Source organism: Terrapene carolina, unplaced genomic scaffold (genome assembly GCF_002925995.2).
Source record: "Terrapene carolina triunguis isolate 2854851 unplaced genomic scaffold, T_m_triunguis-2.0 Scaffold715, whole genome shotgun sequence".
NCBI lineage: Eukaryota > Metazoa > Chordata > Testudines > Emydidae > Terrapene > Terrapene triunguis.
Window position 1 is genome coordinate 2,633,372 of NW_020665066.1, and position 23,239 is coordinate 2,656,610.

Below are 23,239 nucleotides of genomic sequence, written 5' to 3' on the forward strand. Positions count from 1 at the left end.
CTTGGAAGATCAGACTTTTCTAATACAATAATTAGATGAGGCAGCTACCAGTGCATTTCCACCTTACTAAAACAACCTATTACAGTTTGTCCTCATGCTCAGGATGTCAGTACAGCAACTTGGCTCTGAAAGGCTGGGCTCTAACTAGTCTTTTTCAACAGAACAGATGATGCCCTAGAAAAACCTCCTCACAAATAAAGATTGCTTCAATATGAATGAACACATGCTGGATACAATTATCGAGCTCCACCAGATTCTTGTGCCATGCTGGGAGTTTAAAGAGAGCAGGAGCCACAGACCATGAGAAAGCACTTACTACTTGGCAACGTAGGGCCACTTGCATGTGTGCATGCAGATGAATGGACATGGACTATTATAGCACGTGTGATATGGTGCAGGCACATTATTCTGCTATTCATATAGGAAAACCAGTATATCACCAAAATGAAAAGTCTTAGAACAGGACAGCAGGGAAGGAGAAGGGAGATAAGCTTAGACTTTGGTCACAAAGTGGGGTGTTTTTTATTTTTGTTTGTTTGTTTTGGTCCCATTTTAAATATTGATATGATTGTTTCACTGCTTGCACAGGTGAGAGAACTCTGGATGTAGGCATTTTGACTTTACATAAAGATCCTGCTGTCAGGTATGGCACCATGCATGGAGGCCTGCCTAGTTAAATGGGAGCACAAATGCACTACTTGATTCTACTAGTTATAAAGTGATGGAGGACCATGTAACTGGAACAGAACTGAGTCCAAAAATCTTTAGGGGACTGTGAATTAGAGGAAATCTGACCAGTCCTCAGTCTAATGCAGATCCAAGCCTGCTGTACTTCTATTCAGAATGCTAGTTTGAGAAGGGAGCCAGTAGGAGGGGGAGTAATATGTGTGTGTGTCTTGGAAAAATCTTTCTGCCACATCTTCTGAGTACTGCTCCCCATCAATGAGCTGGGTGGATCCCCAAAATTGACCTCTCCCCAGTGGGAGCAATCACACAGCCACCAAGCATTCTGGGCAGGTTCTACAATTTCCCCCCACCTCCAGGCATTTGAACTAAACTAATTACTATATACAGCAGCCAAACTGGCTCCCAACAGTTGAGCTGGCACTTTGTAGTGTGTGGGTGGGTTGTGTGTGTATGTTTAATCAGATATCCATCCTCTAAACAGGCCCAGGCTCCAGGTCTGCACCTCTGAAAGGTTTATTTTGCTGAAAGATAATTTCTGTTTCCTAAAGAACCATCTAGATCCAAATTAGACCCCCCAGTATGAACCACCTCTGATCTTTAGGCAGTTTGAATTTTGCAGCGTGGGACTATAGGGCTAGTCTACACTGGCAATGCTAAAGCGCTGCCGTGGCAGCACTTTAACGTGCCTTGTGTGGTCGTGGTGCAGCTCCCAGTGCTGGGGCATTGTTTACACTGGCGCTCTACAGCTCTGCAACTTGCTGTGCTCAGGAGGGTGTTTTTTCATACCCCTGAGTGAGAAAGTTGCAGCATTGTTAATTGCCAGTGTAGACAAGCCTATTTGGGATGGGCAGGGACGCTATAATGTTTTGTGACAATGGAAAAGAAAATCCTCACTGGACAACCGGCTTCCACTAACTTCTATCCAGTCTTCCAGCTCTTTCATAAGAGGGGCACTCTAATCTGGGGCGAATCCCCTCTTTATCATAAAGGCCTGACCCAGTGCTTATTAAGATCAATGGAAAGACTACAACTGACCCAGACAATACTGGATAGGGCCCTTAATGAAAAGATCTTCAGAAGATTCCTTCAGAGAGACTCAAGACAGACACAATTCCAAAGGGAGTTCCTCAAGCTGAACTGGCGAATAGAACAATCTCGTGAACGTGAGTGTTCTTTAAATTGACTAAAAATCTTCAAGGCTAATGCCACTTCCTGTGCTTTTGATGTGAAAAGCTTTAATGTCACAATATCACATCAAGCTTAAGAGCTATTAAAAGGCAGAGCTTTATTAACAAATGCAACTAGAAATGACTAATTTGTAGCATAAATTGTATATTTGTACAGTTGGGACAATAGTTTTATCTGGAATGTGGGTGGAACGGCTACTGTATGGTGCCACCCATGACCAGAAATGGGTGGCAGACATTTTAGTAGCATTGTTTCTCTGGAACACACCCATACTACATTACACAGGTACTCCAAAGAAGCAGCTTACACACTGAAATTGCTCTCCTAGGTCAGGCACTCTTGATTTCACTGTTGCCTCTGCCTTGATGTAAAGTTTTAAAAACAAAATCCTACTTGAGAAAGTGAATGACTCTCAGCACTTGTCTTTAGTATCAGGCCGTACAAGTTTTACCCTGACCTCCTCATGCTTTTGCTAAAGAACTGCAATCCTGACCTGCAGCAGCACCTCCTGCCAATCTAGTTTTGAGCCCAAACACAACTCTGCCAACGCACCTCAATGCTGACCTGCTACAATCCCCTGCCATTGTAGTCCTGGGCCCATGCACAGCTCTCCAAATGCACACAATCTTTTCTTGCAACACTCCCCAATGTGCTAGTTCTGGGCTCCATACAACCTTTGCAAGTGCACCTTTGTCCTAAGTTGCAGTACCACCCTCTCCACTGTCCTTCAGCAGAGACTGCCAATTTTGCTGAATTGGGGGTGGGGGGCGACTTAATAATGTACGCAAACAAACAAGGACTACGAAGAGGCCACTAAACTCATGCTCACTTGTGACCGAAGTTAGCCTCTGGGCTTTGAAAGAGGAGCATGCTCCATTTTTCCTCACAAAAGCCTTTTGAGAGCAGTCTGGATGATTTCCAGATTTGCTCTATGTTTAAATGCCATTTCTGCCCCTCCTCCACTGCCCTCCCTCAAACATTTTTTGAAGACTTGAAACTCCTGATTTTCATTCGCACAGAATCGAGTCCTGGAAAGTTCTGTCCTTAGCTCAGTGTGAACTAAATACGTTTTAGCAAACAAATTAAATTCTAACCAAGATTCAATGGCTCTAAGTGCTCACAATGTATGCGGGGTAGATTTCAGCCTTAAATTAATCAGGCTAACAATGGGACATTGTCATCCAGAAAAATCCCAAAGTGCTTTACAACCTTTGACAGACTGTACAAACTTTGAGTTAAATTTCAACTGGGCTCTGTATAGACACTTGCCCATAAAGCTGCAGCCGGAATGGGGAATGCAGGATAGAATCTGACTGGTCCAGTTATGGATCTCCCAAAAGAGAACAACTCCACAGATATTTGTGGAGTGGAGCCATGGGGGTAGGGCTTAAGAGAGCAGAAGCATCACCTGCAGATAGGTACTAACTCATCTTAATATGCCCCATTCCACACAAAAGGACGCTCTACTTCTAGCAAGAATAATTTGGACATAGATGGTGGGGGCCAAGCAAGGCTCACCAGAACATTGCTGTGGCAGCACAGATGTGTGCTTACATTTTCTGGTCACATCTGAAGGAAATAAATATACATGCCCACCATTGAACCACAGCCTCTTCTATGGCAAAATGCAACAACTCTTTTAACAGCACATGGAAACATCACAAAATAATTTAAGCACAATTATTATAACCAGCTGCAACCCAAAGCTGTAGCTGCTATGTATGGATTATGGTGGCTGGCTCTGTGGGTAACCATCAGTAGTTTCGCTGTCTCTTCACATAGAACAGTGAAGCTGTCAGGCAGAAGTCTTTGTTTTGTCCATGGTAGATAGGACAATAAGGTTGCTTGGCAAAACCCAGGAGTCTGCTGGGTTTAGCAGCCTCTCAGTTGCCCACTACGATATTGGAAAGGAAGGTTCAGAGTGTCATGCTGATGTTGGTACAATAGGTATGGCACTGCATCCCGGGAGAACTCTTTCATTGAAGGAAGGCATGGACATTCAGATGATGAAGACTTTTTCAGGACTTTGACCCTTCCTCTCCAATGGTGGTGGCCAGACACTTCCTTTATTATAATTCACAGAAATCATGACTCCTTTTAAGTTCATGTCTATGGTGACTCTCTGCCTGAACAGGGCCCCTCATTTGCAAGAATATGCGACCATGTTTCAATACTGAGCATTTATTGTTTATCATGGTGTCCCATAGCCTGGTTTTGCATGAAAAGAAGCACCTGAGTAACAGGAAAGCTATGTGGACCTTTCCTTGTTGGATCCAGCCATATGGCTGGGTATTTGCAAGTGGAAGTGCAGGCAGCAAGAGCCTGAATGACTACGAGGAACATACAGTCATAAATGGAGTGTTTGGTCAATACTGTACAAGCTAGTCCTCTGTTCATTCTGTACCTGCTCATCCTGGTTTCCGACATAAATTACATGCAATTGTTTGAACAGGATTTCTCAGGGAATGGCACGTTTCTCAGAAATGTGCCTTACTGTAATATGAAAACTGCACAACCACACTGCAGCAGTGTGGCAAGGGCGCTATGAAGTGTGACAACCTTAAAATATGACTCAGCTCATTAGCTGTCCTATATTGTAGCTCTTCCTTTTATCCTAGCCCCTTCAAGGGCCAAATCTATTAATCTCAATCTTATGATCCTAAATCAGAGGTCCCCAAACTGTGAGGCGTGCCCACCTAGGGGCGGCGCAGAGGAATGTTCAGGGGGCTCTGCTCCTGGTCTCGCCCCCAGCTGTGACCCCAGCCTCAGCCCCCTTATTCCTGTCCACGTCCCCCCCTCCCAGAGCCATGATCCTGCTCCAGGGGAGGAGGGCGCAGACATGGGTAAGGGGGGAAATGAGGTAAAAAGCTTTGGGAGCACTGTCCTAAGTGCAGAGGGCTGACAAGGCCTTGTGATTCATCTAAGCCTTAAGCATAAGTAAAGTTTTGCACAGCTCCTCTGCAGCAAGGTGGATTTTAGTCTAAGTAAAGGCTGCAGGATTCTGCCTCTTGTTATGCTGTCAATTGATGCTGGTCACTAGCTCACTGCAGGCCTCCTTGTAAGTCTAGGCCTGCTTCTTCTGACCAGCGTTCATTGGTTGGCAGAGATGCAGGACTAATACAGGTTACGCTTTGTTCTTAGTCAAATTATGCCTGATGGGATGTGCTGGGAACTCGGCATTCTTCCCACAACGCTCTAAGTCGTGGTTGGCAGCACAGCATCAGCACAGCAGCGTTTATGCACATGCCAGCTCACAGCTTGAAACCTCAGGCTTTAAAAGTCACAAGGCACAGAGTCTGAGCTGGAAGATCGTCTAATTAAAAAAAAAAAATCTAGTCTTTTCACAAGTCTTACCAGTGTCAGAAGGAGGGACGGACTTGGTGAGAATGCTGTCCGTAATGATGCCCATAGTGCAGAGTGCAAATACCATGGGGAGAGCAATGATGCAATAATGGAACACGTTGGTCATCAGCGCCTAAGTGACAGAACAAAATATACCACGTCTATTAGAAAACCAGCTCCTGGGCAGCACAAAGGATAATGTCACTGATGAGATACAATCCTACCTGGATTTTCATAAATACATAGTGCACTAGACTCCGGGTTGGTGTACAGTGATGAAGCTCTGATGCAGCACCAATAGAAGATCCAGCCCATTCAAATCACTTCTGTTAAATTTGTGTTTAATGCATTATTATAAACATTCAGTATATGTAAGAAACTATAACCTGTACATTAAGGTAGAACATCATCTAGTTTTGCTTTGCTAATTCACAAAGCGTGACAATTCCCACAATCCCCCCCTCCTTCCCCCAGGCTGTCTGCTCCACCTCTCAGGAAAAATTTAATAGCAGGGGCCTGTAGTACAGTCTCTTTAAGTCTTCATTACTTATACAAAACACGCTACAGCACCCATTATAATGCATCATCATAAATAATTAAAACTAAACTTTGCTTGTCAAAATAAATGAACACAGTACATTATGTAATACTGTACCCTTGGGATCGCTAATCCTGTTTGTCAGTATACTTGCTAATGAATTCACTGAATTCAGTAATCTGGAATGGGTCTCCCAGTCATAAGGGCACGTTAATGAGCATAATTAGTGAATGTAACAATTTTCTTATTGCACATGTTCTGAGCAGAGACGTCATTTCAGCAGTTTATTACTTAAACAAAAGTACAAGAATAAACTTCTTATGCAGTGGGGCTAAACCAGCTCTGAATTCATTCACAATCCCGACTGGTCAAATAAATGGATTTCTTTGGAGCACGGAAAGGAAATTAATGCCCCTCCTCCCTTGCTCTGTACTGGAAGTCTCTTATCCTATGTTTACTTTTGAGGTGTGTTTCTTTTACTGTCATCTGGAGATCATTTATATCCTTTGTTAAGCTGGAAGTTTTACTCATTGGATCATCCTGCATGGATTTTCCTTTCATAAAATCTAGTCAGCGTCTCTTGGTTACAGAGAGAAAACAAGCCCAGAAACATACCTAACTCATGACCTGCTCATGCTGAGGTTTAAAACATTTTCCTGACTGGATTAAAAAGTATGTATATATTAAACCCCTGTCTGGAGGCAAAGGTAGATAGGTGCCTTGATTTCCATGGGACCTTTGCCTAAGTTTTGGGTCAGGACTACAGGATATAGCCTGGGTGCACAAAATATTCAGACCAGTGGATGGATGATAAGAGCTCCTTTGCTAGAGCAAATGCTTCTAGAGCTCATGCAGGGATCTCAGGAGAGAACACAGCTTTAACACTCCCCTGACCTCTGGAAATTGTCTGCCACCTGGGCAGTGTGGAGGCAGCAGAACCATGTCTCCCTGAATTAGACGATAAATGCTGGACGGGCCCTTCAATAACAAACAACAAAAGTGGGGAATGACCGTTAAAAGCAGAGGGAGTGCTGGGGAGAGTGCTTCCCCCCGCTGAGGCCCTATAGGAATCAGGGTTGGAAGGCCTCAGTATGAACATGACTGCCAAACCTGGAATTTATTTTTCAGATAGGGAGGGTTGTGCCTGGGGTCCCAGGAGGGGGCTCAAAGGCAGATGGATGGGAAACAGGAGAGAAGGGGCAGGGCAAGTCAAAAACATGCACCCCCTAGAGGAAAACATCCCTCATGTGACTGCCAAACCTTTCTGCAGCCCCTCCCAGACCCCGTTAACTCGTAAGCCTTCCCACATCTGCAAATGAGAAGCATCATCTCCTCTGAACACTGATTGCCCATCCCGGCTGTTCAAACTCCCCACATCTCCCAGCTGACCCACCCCTGCCCCATCTTCAACCCCCAGGTAATAGGCACCCATCATCTAGACTCCTTTCAAGCTGCAAAATTATCCTCTGAGGCCATGAAAAGTCCCACCGAGCACCTCCTGTGCTAGATGCCAAAACCCTTCCAGGGAGATGTTTAGGTTTCTTTTTCAAACAGCTGCTCTCTCTACTTGCTTCCACTCTTGAGGAAAAGGCTCTGTTTTGCAGAAGTGGCATCCATTGGCAGGCCAACAATAGCAAGTACATAGTAGGAGGAAAAAATTAAGTTGATCTATCTTTAATGCTCATGCTTGAAAGGGAGGGAGGGGGAATTAAAGTTAAACATTTTATGACCCCAGATCTGTAATCTGAGTGCTGAGGGCAGCCAGGGCCCCCCTGACACTGCAACAAGCTGCCTCAGCAAGGCTCATCCCTGTTGGGACCTCCATTATGAAAAGTCACCCCACACACAGATGTTTTCTTGGCAGCCCCTCCAACAGAGGACTTTTTAATAAGCTCTCCTGGGTGGAAAGGACTGCAGCTGTATTTTCCTATGAATAGTTGTCCTAGGAAGTCATTCCTGACCCTTGTCTCTCAGGCCCATGCCATCAGGATGTCCCCAAGCCCCCTGGGCATGTCCTAACTGCCAGCTCTGAAGTGAATACACAGCAGAGTTCCCCCACAAAGTTAGTAAGAACTTCTTTGGGCTGGATTTCTTCCAACCGTGGCTCATTAATCCACAGTTATATGTGCTGCCCAGCAACAACACTGTGATCTATGCAGAGGAAACTTAAATTATGCTCTTTAAATTACTCCTTTTTTATCCTTCCTCATTATTAGTACTAAAAACATACATCCTATTCCTACTGCTTTGGATGGGTTTCAAGTCTTTTCAATGACACCTCATCTAACAAATTCACAAAACAAAGAGTCTGAATGAGAGATGCCATCTTGCTTGGTTCATGATGTTCTCATTACTGCCTTCACTCATTTCTAAACCTTCTGAGGTAATTAAAGTCTGGAGCATTGACAGGAATGCTAAAATGTTTCAGTGAACCTGCTCCATCACTCCTGAGACAGCAAGACTAAGGAGGGTAATTGGGCTCCACTCAGGTTCTGCATCTCAGGCGGTGCCATTGAAGTTCATCCATTAGGCTTGTTTCAGGCCAGCTGTGTGTGTGATGATGATGAATGGCATGCTGGACTTATGGCAGCACAGTATGCAACCCCATGTAGGACCCATATTGTGCTCATGATTTTGATTCCTCAGTTCTCTGGCTGGTAGGGTTTAGGAAGCGTTGCTAAGACAGGCCATTCTATCTGGGTTGAGCAGGGAAAAGGTGATTTGCACCCCTTTGGTATGACCCAATTTGGTGCTCATGCAGCCTCTGTGTGGAAGCACAGGTCAGCACAAAGCAATCAGGTGACTTGGCACAAGGTCACCCAATGAAACGATGGTTTACTTTCTCAGGGTATGTCTTCACTACCCGCCGATCCGGCGGGTAGCAATCGGTCTATCGGGGATCGACTTACCGCGTCTCATGAGGACGCGGTAAAATCGATCCCTGATCGCTCTGCCGTCGACTCCGGAAATCCACCTCGGCAAGAGGCGGCAGCGGAGTCGGCGGCAGCGGTCAGCTTTCCCCTGTCCTCACCGCCAGGTAAGCCGACCTAAAATACGCAACTTCAGCTACAGTATTCACGTAGCTGAAGTTGCGTATCTTAGGTCGGAACCCCGCTGTAGTGTAGACCTAGCCTCAGATTAAAACTCCAGACCTTCCTGGCTCCTAGCTCTGTGTTCTAACTTGTATAGGGGACACAGTGTTGCCTAGTAGCTCGAGTATGGGTCTGGAAGTCAGGAAAACTGGGTTACTATTCCTTACTCTGGCATGGATTTGATATGTCCTCTTGGAAAAGTCACTTAACCTCCGTGTGCCCACAAACAAGGTTACAGTGCAACAAGTATGTGAATAAGACCTGTCATTTTTGCCACGGTAACACAGCCATTTCATTGCAACATACACAATAATCAAATGCTAGTTAGAGGGTTCAAGGCCAAACTATTCAGTGAATTTCTAAAGGCCAACAACTGAATCTATTGTCATTTTTCTCTGTCATCCTCGTCCAAGACTTCATGCACCCTGGAGTCTTGGCAGTTCTTGGCAGTTCAAGACTGAGGTACACAAAAATTGTTCTCTGCTTCATTCCAAAAAGGCACTAAACTTGATTGTTCAAAACGACCAACCCCTAATATCACCTGCAAACTTGTCAAAGTGTGGGGTTTTTTCCTGTAACTTTCACTTACTTTCAGAGAAGTTCAGGAAACATAACCAAGCAAAAACTGAGGGTAAGATTTTCAAAAGCATCAAGTTACTCAGGCCTGTTCTAAACATGGTTTTGTACTGGTATGACTCTTTAGGTTAGGTGTGTGCGGAGTGTGTTGTGGGGTTTCATTATTGTTGTTTTTGTTTACCAAAAGAGTTATACCAGTACAACCTCTATTGTGGTCACAGTTAGGGCTTATCTACATTACAGTGCCTTGGTTGGTATACCTATACTGGCATAGTCTTCTAGTGTAGACACAGCATAAGCCAACAGTAATTCTGCCAGCACAGTAATGTCCCTGAATGGCATTAGCTAAGCTGACGGAAGCACTCTTCTGTCAGCACAGTTGTTTTTACACTGGGGATTTTGCTGGCATAGTTGTATGAAACAGCAGGGATGGGTGGGTGCGTGAGTGCGTGTGATGCCAATAAACTCTGTTGGGTAGATGAGGCCTTCCAGCAGTATGAAGTTTTCTTATACTAATACAGCTTGTTCCCTTTCCCATATAGGAAGCACCTTTATACCACTCTAACTGCATCCACTAGGGGGTTGTACTGATTTAACGGCACCAGTACAGGTTGAGAGTATAACTTGTGTGTAGACAAGCCCTTTAGGAACACAAGTTTCACTGAAAGTCATTGAACCTTTTGACCTAAGTCACTAAGGGCTTGTCTATGCTGCAAAGCCATATTGCTTTACTTCATTAAAGCAGTACAACCTCTCTATTGTGGGCATGGTTATATTGGTAAAAAGGTGCTTCATGTCAGAATAGCCATGCATGTATGGGAAGGGGGATAACTATGCTGATAAGTCATACTAAACATACTAATATAACTGCATCTACACGATAGCTGTTACCTGTATAGCTATATTGGTTTAAAAAAAAAAAACACCCCTCACCAATATATTTATACCTGCATAACTTTTAAATGTAGGCCAGGCCTAAGGTTCTTTTAAAAATCCCACCCATTGTCTTACCATAGCAAGGCCCACTCCACTGAAGACTAAGACACTCAACATGATCAGGGTCCTCTCTGTAAAACGACTAGTTAGTCTTCCAATTACCAGACCCTGAACAACCTAGAAAAAGAGCAAACACACATATATGTTAAGTACTATATGAAATATCTTACAGGGCAAGCTAGAGAGGTGGAGCTGTTGCTAGTGTTTCAAGCAAGGGTCTGGGAGTCAGGACTTCTGTATTCCCAGCCATCACTGATGTGTTGAGTGACCTCAGGTGAGCTACTGACCGCCTATGCCTCAGTTTTCCCATCTGTAAAATGGGAATAAGTGTACGTCACTATCTCAGTGGGTGGTTGCAAGACACAATTCATTAGTGTATGTAAAGCACTTGGACCTGAAAGGCACTTGGGATTCAAAGTGCTGTGTTATGAAATGCATTCTAGATGAAATTTATCCTGTGCAGAGGACCAGCACAAAACCTATGTGTCACTTAAGACATCTATGTAGGGTTTAAATGGATTTAAATGTTTTGTATTCCAATGATAAAGCTACACAAATCTGCCAGAAAGATATATGATATCCTCTGGGGTGTGGATTTTCCCATTAAACTGTGTTCTTCCTAGAACTGGTCAAAACTTTCAAATGAAATATTTTTGGATGTAAAATGCCTTTTATACTGACATGAACATTTTTATGAAATATAATTCATTTTGGTTGAAATTTTTCATTTTGATAAATGTTTCAATTTCTTTCCTGAAATTTTCATTTTGATGGGGGGGAGGGAAGGAGGAACACACTTGCCTTTCCTTCTCTTCCTGTGTTTTTTATAAGTATAAAAAAGTGTTGCTATGGGTTTTAAAACTGGAAAAAAGTGAGAGAGTAGGTTATTCTCCACCCTGAGTGGGAGGGAAAAAATTTAAACAATTTTTTTCATAAAAAATTAAAACCCTCATGAAAAATTTCAAACACAATGAAAAACTATGTCTTTTGACTCTTTTCATAAAATATACTTACCTTTTTCCATCCAGCTCTAGTAACTATGATTTTGTTTTGCTTCCCCCTTCCCTGAGAGTGAGTAAATACTATAAATATAAATTAGAAATACCAAATAGATCATCTTCCTGATACAGTGATTCTGAGTGCTCAGTACACTCCTCAAGACAGTGTAATAAACATTTTAATTTAGGGACAGGCATGATAGAAACATCTGTGGAATACTGGAAAAAGTAATGAATTTTTAACAAAAAACTGAAGGGACACTAGCAACAGTTACTCCCAGCCTTTGTCTTGTCTATAATGATGGTAAGCTATAATGCAGTGGTGCAGCTTTGCTGTTGTAGCCTTTTAAGTGTAGACATACCCATAGTAAAATGCCTAAAACTATGAGGCCTTGACCTTGGCTGAGACTACAAAGCACTATTGGAAGGTAAAGACTGCAACATTCAATAACTACTTTAAAAGAATGTTGAGGTTGCCAAGTCAAGCACTCTAAAGTGAGGAAATACTAGAACTAAGGTTGCCCATGTAACCTTAATTCAGCCCCCATCGTGTGTATTCATTATGATACAAGCTTTAATTACATGATCACATGCTATTTTTTCCATAGGGCACCTGTTTCACTGAATGCACACGAGGGCCCTTTGCTGGGGATTAAGCAGGATTGGGTAGTGAAAGAGACTGTTGGACCCCTGATTCATTTGTTCAGAAGTGAAGAAGGCTGGGGCTAGCAGGAAGGGAAAGGATAATCCCATGGTGAAGACAGCTGAATGCCTCCTTGGAGAATTTGGTTCTCTCTGCTTCTATCTCTGTGATGCTGGGCAAGTCACTTAAACCAAACTTTTCACAAGTAGCCACTAACTGTATGTTCCTCGATTTCTGGGTGCCCAACATGAGACACCTGGGGCTGGATTTGCAAAATTGCTAAGCACTCACAGCTACAATCAAAGCTGAGCTCTGAACATATAAAATCCTATAAAAATGCTAAATACTCTGAAAATTCAGGCTCTTGGGCCAAGCCCCACAAAAGTATTTATGGACATTAGGCGCCTAAATACCTTTCTGGCTCAGAGCCATGGTGCATGAAAACTAGTGGACATCTTGGCTTTAATTTCTCTATACTTCAGTTCCCCACCTGTAAAGTGGTGATAATAACAGCATCTATTCTCACAAGGGTGTTGAGAAGATAAATTCATTGATGTTTGTGAAGCACTCAGAGGCTATGGCAAGAGCACCACAGGTATGACCATGAGGAGATTAATTATTGTGTATTCAGTGCTGGGTTTGTTGATGTGCAGTAAATGAAGACTGGGGTCACCCACTGAATGTGAAGGAGAGAAAAAAAAATATTGAATAACTGGCCTTCACTGAATGAGGCAGGGATCCTGTGGACAAATAGTATGTGATCATGTAATTAATGACCTGGCACATTTTGGATGCTACTAGGTCAACTAAAGAGTGTCATGTGAGGTCTCAAATAAAAGCGTGTCACACTGGTCATCAATATTATTGCAAAATGTATGTACGGATGTTGTGTAAGGATTTATGTATAGAAACAGAAAATTAAATTTTTAAAGTCATTGTCTAGGGACTGGTCACCAGCAAAGGTGTAAAAATAGGTTTTCTGTCAGACAAGAAATGTTAATCTATCCGGCTGTTTACATGTATATTAAGTATTGTATGGCTGACAATGGGTCTCCTTTCACAAGGCTAAACTGGATGATAATACAGATTGTAAAAATTTCAGAGAGAGAATAGTAACAGAAGAACCAAACAATGTGGGGGGCATGGGTGACCCGTGAACCACCGGCTTGGGGATACTAGCCCCCAGCCCCACCCCTTCCACCTGAGCCCCCGCGGAGGAAGGGAGACCCCCTATCTTGAGGTGCACATCAAAGGTTTGCTCTAGTGTATTTGGGGGACAAAGACGACACCCTGGCATCCTTCACTGAAGAAGTAAATTGCATCTACTTCCTGGAAGAGAGGTCTCATGCAGGCCTGGCTGAAAACACTGGAGAGAACTGGATGAGATAAGCTTCTTTGGACAGGAGGGTAACTTGTTAGTAAATTTTAGTCTCTAGGAAGCATGTATGTAACCATGTGTTTCCAGTCTTCTTACTCACTCTTACTTGAATCTCTGTTCATTGATAATGACCTTATTCTTGCTTTCACTAGAAACATACCTAAGTGCTGTGGTATTAAGTAAAGTGGTGATCCTGAGTGCAATCTTACAAGCTGGCGTGTGCTGTTCTTCTGGGAGCAGCAGGCCTGGTAATTCTGAGAGCGTTCAGTGGGCAAGGGGCTGGGCACAACAGGAAATGCTCCCAAGGACTCAGGGGTTGGTGTGTGCCTATTGCTAATATGTACAGATAGAGGGAGGCCTGGAAGGCAGTGCTTGTGTTGCCTGAGGCTGGTGGTTTCAGGGAGCTGATCCACAGCAGCCACAGAGAAGACTTCCTCACGCTATGGGCAAGTGATGGTGACGTGCTTCACAACCTGGGCTACCCTTGGGGAGCGTCACAGCATTAACTGGCACCCTCAAGCCCAAGGCAGAGCATCAAAAGACTGAAAAGAAGAGAAAACAACAATATGGGGGGAGTGTGGGGGGGGGGAGAGATAAAAAAGCACATCCATGATCATACCCTCAGTTCAGGTAAATCAACGCCTGCACAATTACTTCAATGTACACCAGCTAAGGACTTAGGGTGCTCAAACTCTCTCTCTCTTTCTCTCTAATATATGAAATTTACTCACTAAAAGTTGTCTGGGGCTACTGTGGTCTCTGTCCTTTGGAGCAGCCAGGAACAGGGTTAAGCAGGAGGGAGTGAGCAGAAATACTTATCATACCCTGGCCCTCGCAGCAATGGGAGGATGGGAAAAGTGGTGAAATAGCCACATCCATTCTAGTTACCAGTATCAGGAAGGAGGGGGAGAGGCTGATGAGAATGTTGCATTGGAGCTGCAGTGAGCCACAGAATAAATACTGTGTGACACCCTAACATTGGCCTGCAATGCTATGTCAATACATGGGGTGATTGTCAGAATAGCTGGGTGGGCCAGCTGAGGTGGGAGCAGTCTGTCAGAACTACCAGGCAGCTGGGAATTCTCCCAGCAAGGCAGCACTACTGAGCAGACTAAAGTTGCAGCTTTGATTAGGAACCTTCTTTGGGATCATCTGGTTAGGTCCTTGCTTGTGGGCTCTGGTTGATTGGCATGGGTCTATCACAGGACTTGCAGGGAATGACCTCAGTGCTCACCAGCTCAGGCATAGGGATGACTCACTAGTGAGGCTGAGCAAGGCCAACTGCAAATCATGCTGTGCAATGGCAGGAGGTGGTTAGTGGGGTGATGATAGCGCTACAAGCAATTTGTGGCTCCATTCAATGGAGGGAGGGAGAAGTGGCTGAGTAATGCTTCTCTAGGCTTACCTTTTTAAAAGTGTGCAGTCATTAGCCTTTTGCAACATTCCAGTCTAACTAATGAAATCTCAAGGAGATGCATGCCACGAAGGCCTGTTACTGCTGGAGTGGACCTGCAGCTTTGCTGAGTCATAGCTGCTCACCCAACAGGTATTGTAATGAGATCTGGAGTGGAGATGAGCCTCTCCCAAGGCTCAGTTTGATCTCTGTGTGACTGACTCAGCCACAGTGAGTTTCTAATACCGGATTAGAAATCTGAGCTACTTACCTTTTCACATTGAGCAATGCAAGTCTGAATTTTCTCAGACCTGAACTAAGAGTGTGTCTTTATTTAATTGGGTTACACCATACACATCCAGCCCATTCCCTGCCTCAGTTTGTCTCTTCCTCATCTCTCTACTGCGGTGGTGACCGGAGCTAAATGCTTAGCAAGGATTATTTGCACATGCAGGCTTTTTGGGGGGAGAGGGATTGTGTTTATCTACACCCATAGTTTTGCAAACATAGTCACACTGCAAAAATAGTGGATGCAGCTTTAGAGGCTGGGCTGAAGTTCCTTGAAAACTTGGCCCTTATTGCGCTCATAAGTCTCCATGAAGAGCCTTCATGGCACTGAAAAAGCAGCAGTGGAATGTGAGTATTATTTCTATCTTCGTGTTCTGAGCTCCTTCCTTGCATGTAGCCTCTGTTTCAAAGAGCATGCCGGGGGCTGTCTATCATGGGCTTATTCTTACCCATATGGTGCTAACCTTTGTCCTTTGAAGTACTGTGAAAAGAGACCTTGCAGAAATCTGGTCTGTCATCAGTGAACAAAAGAGGAAGGAAATAGTTTGCAAGTGAAATTACAAGAGCCGCCCATGGCTGTGTACACATGCCACAGGTGAAACAGCTTGATCTTTTCTTCTTGAAAGACAGATGAGCCGCTGAACTGCCAGTGGAAATATTGATCTGGAAACTCCCAGCAAATACTTTTAAGCAGTGAAATCTCTCTCTAACCTCCATGCTCCATTTGCAGTTTAAGTATTTATCCACAGTACAACAGTCATTGGGTGAGACAGGGAATGACTCTTTAGTCCTGTGGTTAGGGCACGCAACTGGGAGGTGGGAGACCCAAGGTAGGTTGACACAGCAAGCAGCTGCCCAAAGCAGCGTGTCTCAGCACAGGACGACAGACTTGGGCTTGCAGTACTACAGGCCAGGGCTAAAAATAGCTGAGTAGACATTCAGATTCTGCCTCTTTAGCCCACCCCGCTCCCTAAACTTCAGAACCTGAGCCTGAATGTCTACCTAGCATTTTTTCCCCCCACAGCACAAGCCTCACAAGCCCGAGGCTGTAGCTCTGGGACTCAGTGCTGCTCGCTGTGTAGATGCACCCCCAGAGTCCCATCCCTCTGCTCCAGTCACTCTTCCATTATCTATCCACAGTGGAACAGCTTAAACAGGAGAGACTCAGGGAGCTCTGCATCAGACTATCCCATAGCCCAGTGGTTAGGGGGCATGGATCAGCGTTCATGTCGCACGCCCTGTCAGTGCCCGGGCCGGGGATGCTAACGATCCAGCCAGCAGACCAAATTTAGTGATGAATCCTTGTCACGTGCCACCTGAGGCATGTTGCGCATGTGCTAAGAAGAAGTGCTTAGAGCATTCCCCTGGTGGGCGGAGACCCTTGTTCAGATCCTTTTTGCCCCTCTGACAGAGAGGCAAGGAATTGAACCTGGGTCTCCCACATCCCAGGTAAGTGCTCCAACTCCTAGGCAAAAAGTATAAGGAGGGCACCACCGTCACCACCTCCTGTGGCCATTTTGTGTGGAGTAAGGCAGGCGCCCAAATACATTCTCACAAGAAATACCTTGGGTGCGTAAGGGACCTGACTGCAGGAGAGGAGTTCCCATTCATGGATCACTATGCAGAGATAGGCCCTTACCTGCAGCCTAGACTTAGGTACCAATCTCTGGGCAGGGCTTAGGACACACCCTTCTCAATGCCAGCTTCCATTTGGCTAGCTTAGGCAGCTCCCCAACTAGCATGCTGCCTTTTTGTGGATGGCATTCTTAGGTGCCTATCCTCTCCCCATTTATTGTATAGGGAGCCTAGGTGCCTAACTCCGCTTTGGGGGTTACAGTGTTGGTCCTGTGATTTTCCAGGTGCCTAAAAGTTAGGTACTATGACTAGGGTTTCCAACGGTCTAATCGCACAAACCCAAACATCCTTGCCCACCCCTTCCCCAAGGCCACGCCCCTTCTCGGGGGAGGGATAGCTCAGTGGTTTGAGCATTGGCCTGTTAAACCCAGGGTTGTGAGTTCAATCCTTGAGGGGGCCACTTAGGGATCTGGGGCACAAATCAGTACTTGGTCCTGCTAGTGAAGGCAGGGGCTGGACTCGATGACCTTTCAGGGTCCCTTCCAGTTCTATGACATAGGTATATCTCCATATTAAAAAAAAAAAAAAAAAAAAAATCTCCGAGGGCCTGCCCCCCGCTCACTCCAGTCCTCCTCCCTCTGTCGCTTGCTTTCCCCCACCCTCACTTTCATCGGGCTGGGGCAAAAGGGTTTGGAGTGTGGGAGGGAGCTCCAGGCTGAGCCTGAGGCAGGGGGTTGGGGCACAGGAGGTGGTTCAGGGTGCAGGCTCCGGCCGGACGGCCCTTACCTTGGGTGGCTCCCAGAAGTGTCAGCATGTCCGGCAGAGGCTCCTAGGCTCAGGGGTGGCCAGGTGGCTCTGCCCCCTGCCTGCAGGCACCTCCCCTGCAGCTCCCATTGGCCGCCGTTCCCCGTTCCCAGCCAATGGGAGCTGCGGAATCAGAGCTCAGGGCAGGGGCAGCACGCGGAGACTCCCTGGCCACCCCTGCATCTAGGAGCTGCTGCCGTCGCCGGACATGCCGGCTGCTACCGGGAGTGCCACGGAGCCAGGGCAGGTAGGGAGCCTGCCTTAGTCCCGCTGCGTCGCCGGACTTTTAGCGGCCTAAAATCTCTTGGATTGGCTTCAGTAGTCTCCAGGAGATCGAGCCCGATTCCAGGAGACCCAGGCCAGACTGGGAGGGTTGGCAACCCTAACTATGATGCTCACTGTTGCAACACCTAAGTCCCTTTGTGGATCCCATCCAGAGCATTTAGAGAAAAGGGATTTTAAAACAACACAATCTAAGTGTATGTCTACCTTTCCTAAAGGCTCACTATCCCCATGGTAACCTGAGCAGGCCTAGCTTCTTCAGATAGTTTGGTGGTTGCCTGCATCTTAGTCTGGTTCCTACAAATGCTCCTTATTAACTAAACCACTATGCTCATACAGTAGACATCCCAGTAATCAGGTCAGCATACAGTATACAGAAGTTATTCCAGAACAGCTCCAGTTCTGTCAGCGGATTGAGGGGAGAACTGTACAATCACAGATTTCATCCATGTGCACTCTACAGAAGTTCAGCAGGTACCATGTAATCTATAAAACACTGAACAGCCACTGGATGTACATGCGACTCATTCACAAACCAGATCAGCAGCCACAGGACAACAACAACAAAAAGAGGAAAATGTGGCTTTGGAAAGCCCTCCACCCCTTGAATTTCAGGGCCTGTACAAAGCCCTTAGAATGTGGGAAGGTAAAGCCTACTTTTTTATTTTATCAGCTGGTCACAACTTTCTGTCACAAACACCTTTTGATTTGAACCCGCTACTTAATGTCTGTGAGACTGACAGAAGCATATAAAGATGCTGGGTGGTGGGAAGATAGATATACTGAGTCCCAAACTGCTGACCATAGCATCTTGCCTGAAAGAATACAGAATATTTTATATTTTGCAAGCTCCAGTGTGTCATTCATCTTTTCTATTGGCTTAAATTCTTCAGACCAGGGAAACTGAAGAACTTTGTGTTTGCTGTCTTTCATCAGATAGATTTTCCCCAGGCTTACCTGGCTATACTTAAAAACCCAATCCTTTAATCATCTGTTTGTTGCCCATAAGAGAAAGCTAGAGGGACAGACAGAGGATACATAATGTAAATCTTTCCTCCCAGAGACAGTCTCTTGAATAATCCGGTAACAACTTGTTGCCTCCTGAAGCTGTGCAGTTGGAGATACAATTTGTTTGACAAGAAGAGATAAATTTAGTCAAGGGACCAGACTGTCTGTGTGTGTAATTCCCCCGCCCCCCTCTTAATTTTAAAATCACATCTGGTGCTTAGATATCAGTTACTTGCCAGCAACTCCAGGTGCTTCATTTGCCTAATCCTCGTGCAGCATGTTCAGAGCAGATACGATGCTACAAGCTTTCCAGCATCATGCCCTAGACCAGGGGTTCCCCACCTTTTTCTTTCTGAGTCCTCCCCCCCACCCCGCCAACATGCTATAGAAACTCCACAGCCCACCTGTGCCACAATAACTGGTTTTCTGCATATAAAAGCCAGGGACAGCATTAGGGAGTAGCAAGCAGGGCAATTACCTGGGGCCTCATGCCACAGGGGTCGCCACGAAGCTACATTGCTCAGGCTTCGGCTTCAGCCCCGGGTGGCGGGGCTCAGAGCCTGGGCTTCACCCCATGCAGCAGGACTTTGGTTTCTGCCCTGGGCCCCAGCAAGTCTAATGTTGGCCCTGCTTGGCGGCCCCCTGTGAAACCTACTCGCAGCCCCCCAGCGGGCCTCAGACCCCTGGTTGAGAACCACTGTCCTAGACTTTCTCCATTTACTGATGTTTACAATTCTATAGAAAACTGGAACCTAAAAGCTTTCCTATCAGGCCAGCTTCAACCAACTGTGCAGTGTAAAATGACGTTCTGGAGAGAAAGGGGATAAAATTTACACCTCCAAGCAAGAATTCTCATAGGAGCCAGGTCTACACTACAAATTTGTGCTGGCATAGCTGTTTCGGTCAGGCACATGACTCATGATAGACATAGCTGTGCCAGCAAAAGCCCCTGCTGTAGATGTAGTTATATCAGCAAAAAAGTGTGCTTTTACTAGTAAAGCTTAATTTGCTCGGTGGAGTGGGGAAAGGGTTGGAATATGCTATGCCGGCAAAAACTGCATCCCCACTAGAAGCACTTTGCCAGTATAGTATAAAGCACACCTAGTGTAGACGTGGGCTCAGTAAATGTACTTTGAAGGAGGTTTTGTTCACATCTTTTCTGTGATGAGACCACTCTGAAATCAGAACCTGGCTGAGAATGGTTGTGTGTTTCTGAAGGCACTCCAAGCCCTTGACTAAATAGCCTACAGTGATCAGCTCTCTATGCCTGCTGTAACATATTGCAGGTTTTAGGGAATCTCCCTGACACAAGCTGAGTAGTGTGGAGGTGGCTGCTTGCAAAACTCTTGACCTCATTTCATTATCTTCAATCAGAAGTTCCCTTTTGGATTTATATTGGCATAACCATAAGTAATTACACATCATCATGATACAACAACTTCCGTATTACTCTAGACCCATGGCTTTCTTCCATTAAGCTACCCACGCTACTTTCACCTAATTGCCAGACCTCAGCAATTCCAGTTTTGGTCATATCCAGTTCCTGAGTGGCTTCTTCATCTCCCAGTCAAATAATTATTTGTTTTTGTTGTCTTTAAGACACTGCATTCCAGAACCCTCTTCTCATTTTCTGATCTTATTTCACTCTTCCTTTTTCCAGACCTCAACTTTCTCCCCTTTTCCCCCGTTACTTAGCTTTATTTTACAGCTGCACAGCACTTTCCAATATCCTGTGCTATTAAACTGTGATCTTTGCTTAACTTTCAGATGTATCTGAAAATAAGTTCTAAGCAGCCATTAAAAAAAAAAGGTTAAAACAACCCAACTTACCCTTGCTGTTAGAAACCATGATCCAAAGCCCAGTGAAGCCAATGGACAGACTTCTTCAATGGGAGATTGAGCAGGCCCACATAATGCTCTTTATTTGTAGATGTCAACGTGCTTCACAAAAGAAGGTAAATATCATTACCTTCATTTCAAAGGTGGGGCGACGGAAACACAGAACATTTAAGCAACTTGCCCAAGGTCAAAATATGGGTCAGTGACATTGCTTGGAACAGAATCGAGGTCTCCTCCTGTCCAGTGCCCTATCCACTACTCCACATTACTGAGGTTTTCTGGAGAGGACATTCCTGGGCTAGATCCTCAACTGGTGGAGCATCAAGTTACACCAGCTAAGGTTCTGGCTCTTGTAGCTGGATACCAAGGAAAAGAGGATGAGATAATTTGAGACCTTAACTTATTTGTTGAGCCAATTAATGATACACAAGCTTCGTGCCAAAGAGGTCTCTCTGGTGGGTGTTGCTCTACGAGACATGGAACGTTTAGTTTTGATCAGATTGCAAGTACTTGATTGGGGCAGATTCCCTCATTAAGTTTTAGAAGATGCCTTTTAAAATAAATCCATTTTGTTAACATTTTAAAGAAAAACTCGGAATGAAGATGCACCAGAGCCCTGGGCTATGGAATAAGAAAAGAGATCCCATACATTAAAGATGATTTAAGGTACTATTGTATAGCGAGACAGTTGGATTTAAAAATGTGGCCTGGAAGTGTGGCTTCTTAATAAGGCAAGAGAATCAGTGGTCCTCACAATAGTGTATCACTGAAGACAATGCTGGAATGAGACTTGTTGACCCTAGCCATGTGGCATGTGACACAAACACAGCTGGTAACGCTCATCTGACCCATTTACAACAAATACAGGTTGAGTTCAGACTGCTGCCTTTCTGCTTTGCAACCGGGGCTGAACTGCACTTGCCTAAGTAATTTATATCAGTGCATTGTGGGAAAATCATGACAGCTATCCTATAGTGCCTCCGCATGGGAGAGAGTGCCCAGAGGACATGCACCAGCACAACCTGGGCCCATGCACTCTGGGATATTCTACAGCACAGAGAGAGGGGGAAGGAAGGAAGTCTAGCCAAACTGGTTACACAGGCTCACATGGTGTTGGGAGGGAATTCCCTTCTATACGGCAAAAGAAAAAGTGTGCCAAAGCAATTACAAGATGACAGCAGCGTGCCAGACAATGGTTACTAACCAAGTATGAACCACGTGGGACTGTGAGGACACAATCTGTGGTCAGAGCCAATCATGCCATCAACTGGATACAAGCAGTATTAAAACGTACAGTGTAAGGCCTCCGCTGAAGTTTTGCTCATTGGTAGAACAAATATGAGCGACACTAAGGGGCAAAGTGAGTCAGACCATCACAGGTGAGGGAGGCTCCCTGGCTGCAGTTATGCTGCTTAAGTTGTGTGTGTGTGGGAGCCTGGACTCACAGGGCTGTTGAAGGGATGCATAGCAGGGAACCCGGCACTACAGAGGCTCCCTGTGCACCAAGGAGCAGTTGAAGATATGACAAGATACTGATCAAGGTTTAAATCTGTTTACTAAATGGCAGGGATGGAGCAGTGCTAGTACAGTCCTCCCACTGTCACAGGAGTGCCGCGGGGCTCCATCAGGCTCCAAGGACTAGCTCTACATCTGCTCTACAACCTGGGAAGGAGAATTCTGTTCTCCCCTGGGCTGGGCCCTAGGTCTCTGGATGTGGCCCTATGGGTACGTCTACAGTGTTTTCAAACCTGTGGCAGTGAGTCGGAGAGCGTGGGTCTACAGACTTGGGCTTGCGCTACGGCTCTACAAACTGCTATGCAAAGATACAGGCTGGGAGTCTGAAGACCGGGGTGGGGGGTGGCTTTCAGAGCCCAAGCTCCAGCCTGACCCGTGACTTCAGAGTGCTGGCTACACAGCTGTTTTTAGAGTGTTAGACCAAACTCTGCTAGCCCAACTCGGTAGACCTGGGCTCTGAGACTTGCTGAGGCAGGTTTTGAAACATAGTGTCGGCAAACCCTACGTGGCCATGCTGTGATTCAGTGGCACTAAATCCAGTTTGGATCTTTGGATCTGTTCTTTGAAGCAGCATTACAGTATTCAGGGAAGCTGTCATTCATACTGACTAGTCAACTGTCCACTAACTGCTCTGTAACATTCACTGTCACTGCTTGAACAATCTGCCTGCACAGAGGTGATCAGTATTACCTACCAGCTGGTCAGCTTTGTGCTTGTCTAGGTGAACTGGGAATCACACCGCCCAGTTCAAATGCAGACGTACCCTGAGTGTCTCTGCGTTGCTGGCGAGAGGCGGAAGCAAAATCGACGGGGGAGCCGCGGCCGTTGATCCCGCGCCACGAGGACACGAAGTAAGTAATTCTAAGTCGATCTAAGATACGTCGACTTCAGCTATGCTATTCTTGTAGCTGAAGTTGCGTATCTTAGATCGATCCCCCCCACTAGTGTAGACCAGGCCTTAGAGGTAGGCAACATGAGAAATATTTTCTGTCAAATATCCTCCCCCCAGATTGACACAAGGCTATTTTTAAATTTCCTTTCCTAATCCTTTAGGCCAGTGCTTGAACTGGATGAGTGATGCCGGGGGGGGGGGGGGG

The 23,239-nt window shown here is 45.5% G+C and overlaps 1 protein-coding gene across 2 annotated transcripts in view; it reads right to left on the bottom strand.

The window, feature by feature from the left end:
- SLC22A18 (solute carrier family 22 member 18) overlaps positions 1–23,239 on the bottom strand; it is a 99,221-nt gene that overhangs the window by 605 nt on the left and 75,377 nt on the right. The window contains exons 11-12 of one of the 2 annotated variants that reach the window (XM_026660164.1): positions 10,435–10,536; positions 5,230–5,350 (exon numbers count right to left, since the gene is read on the bottom strand). In XM_026660164.1, coding sequence (XP_026515949.1) covers positions 5,230–5,350; positions 10,435–10,536 — 223 coding nt within the window. The remainder of the gene's footprint in view (positions 1–5,229; positions 5,351–10,434; positions 10,537–23,239) is intronic. The other variant, XM_026660165.1, reaches the window with a different exon arrangement.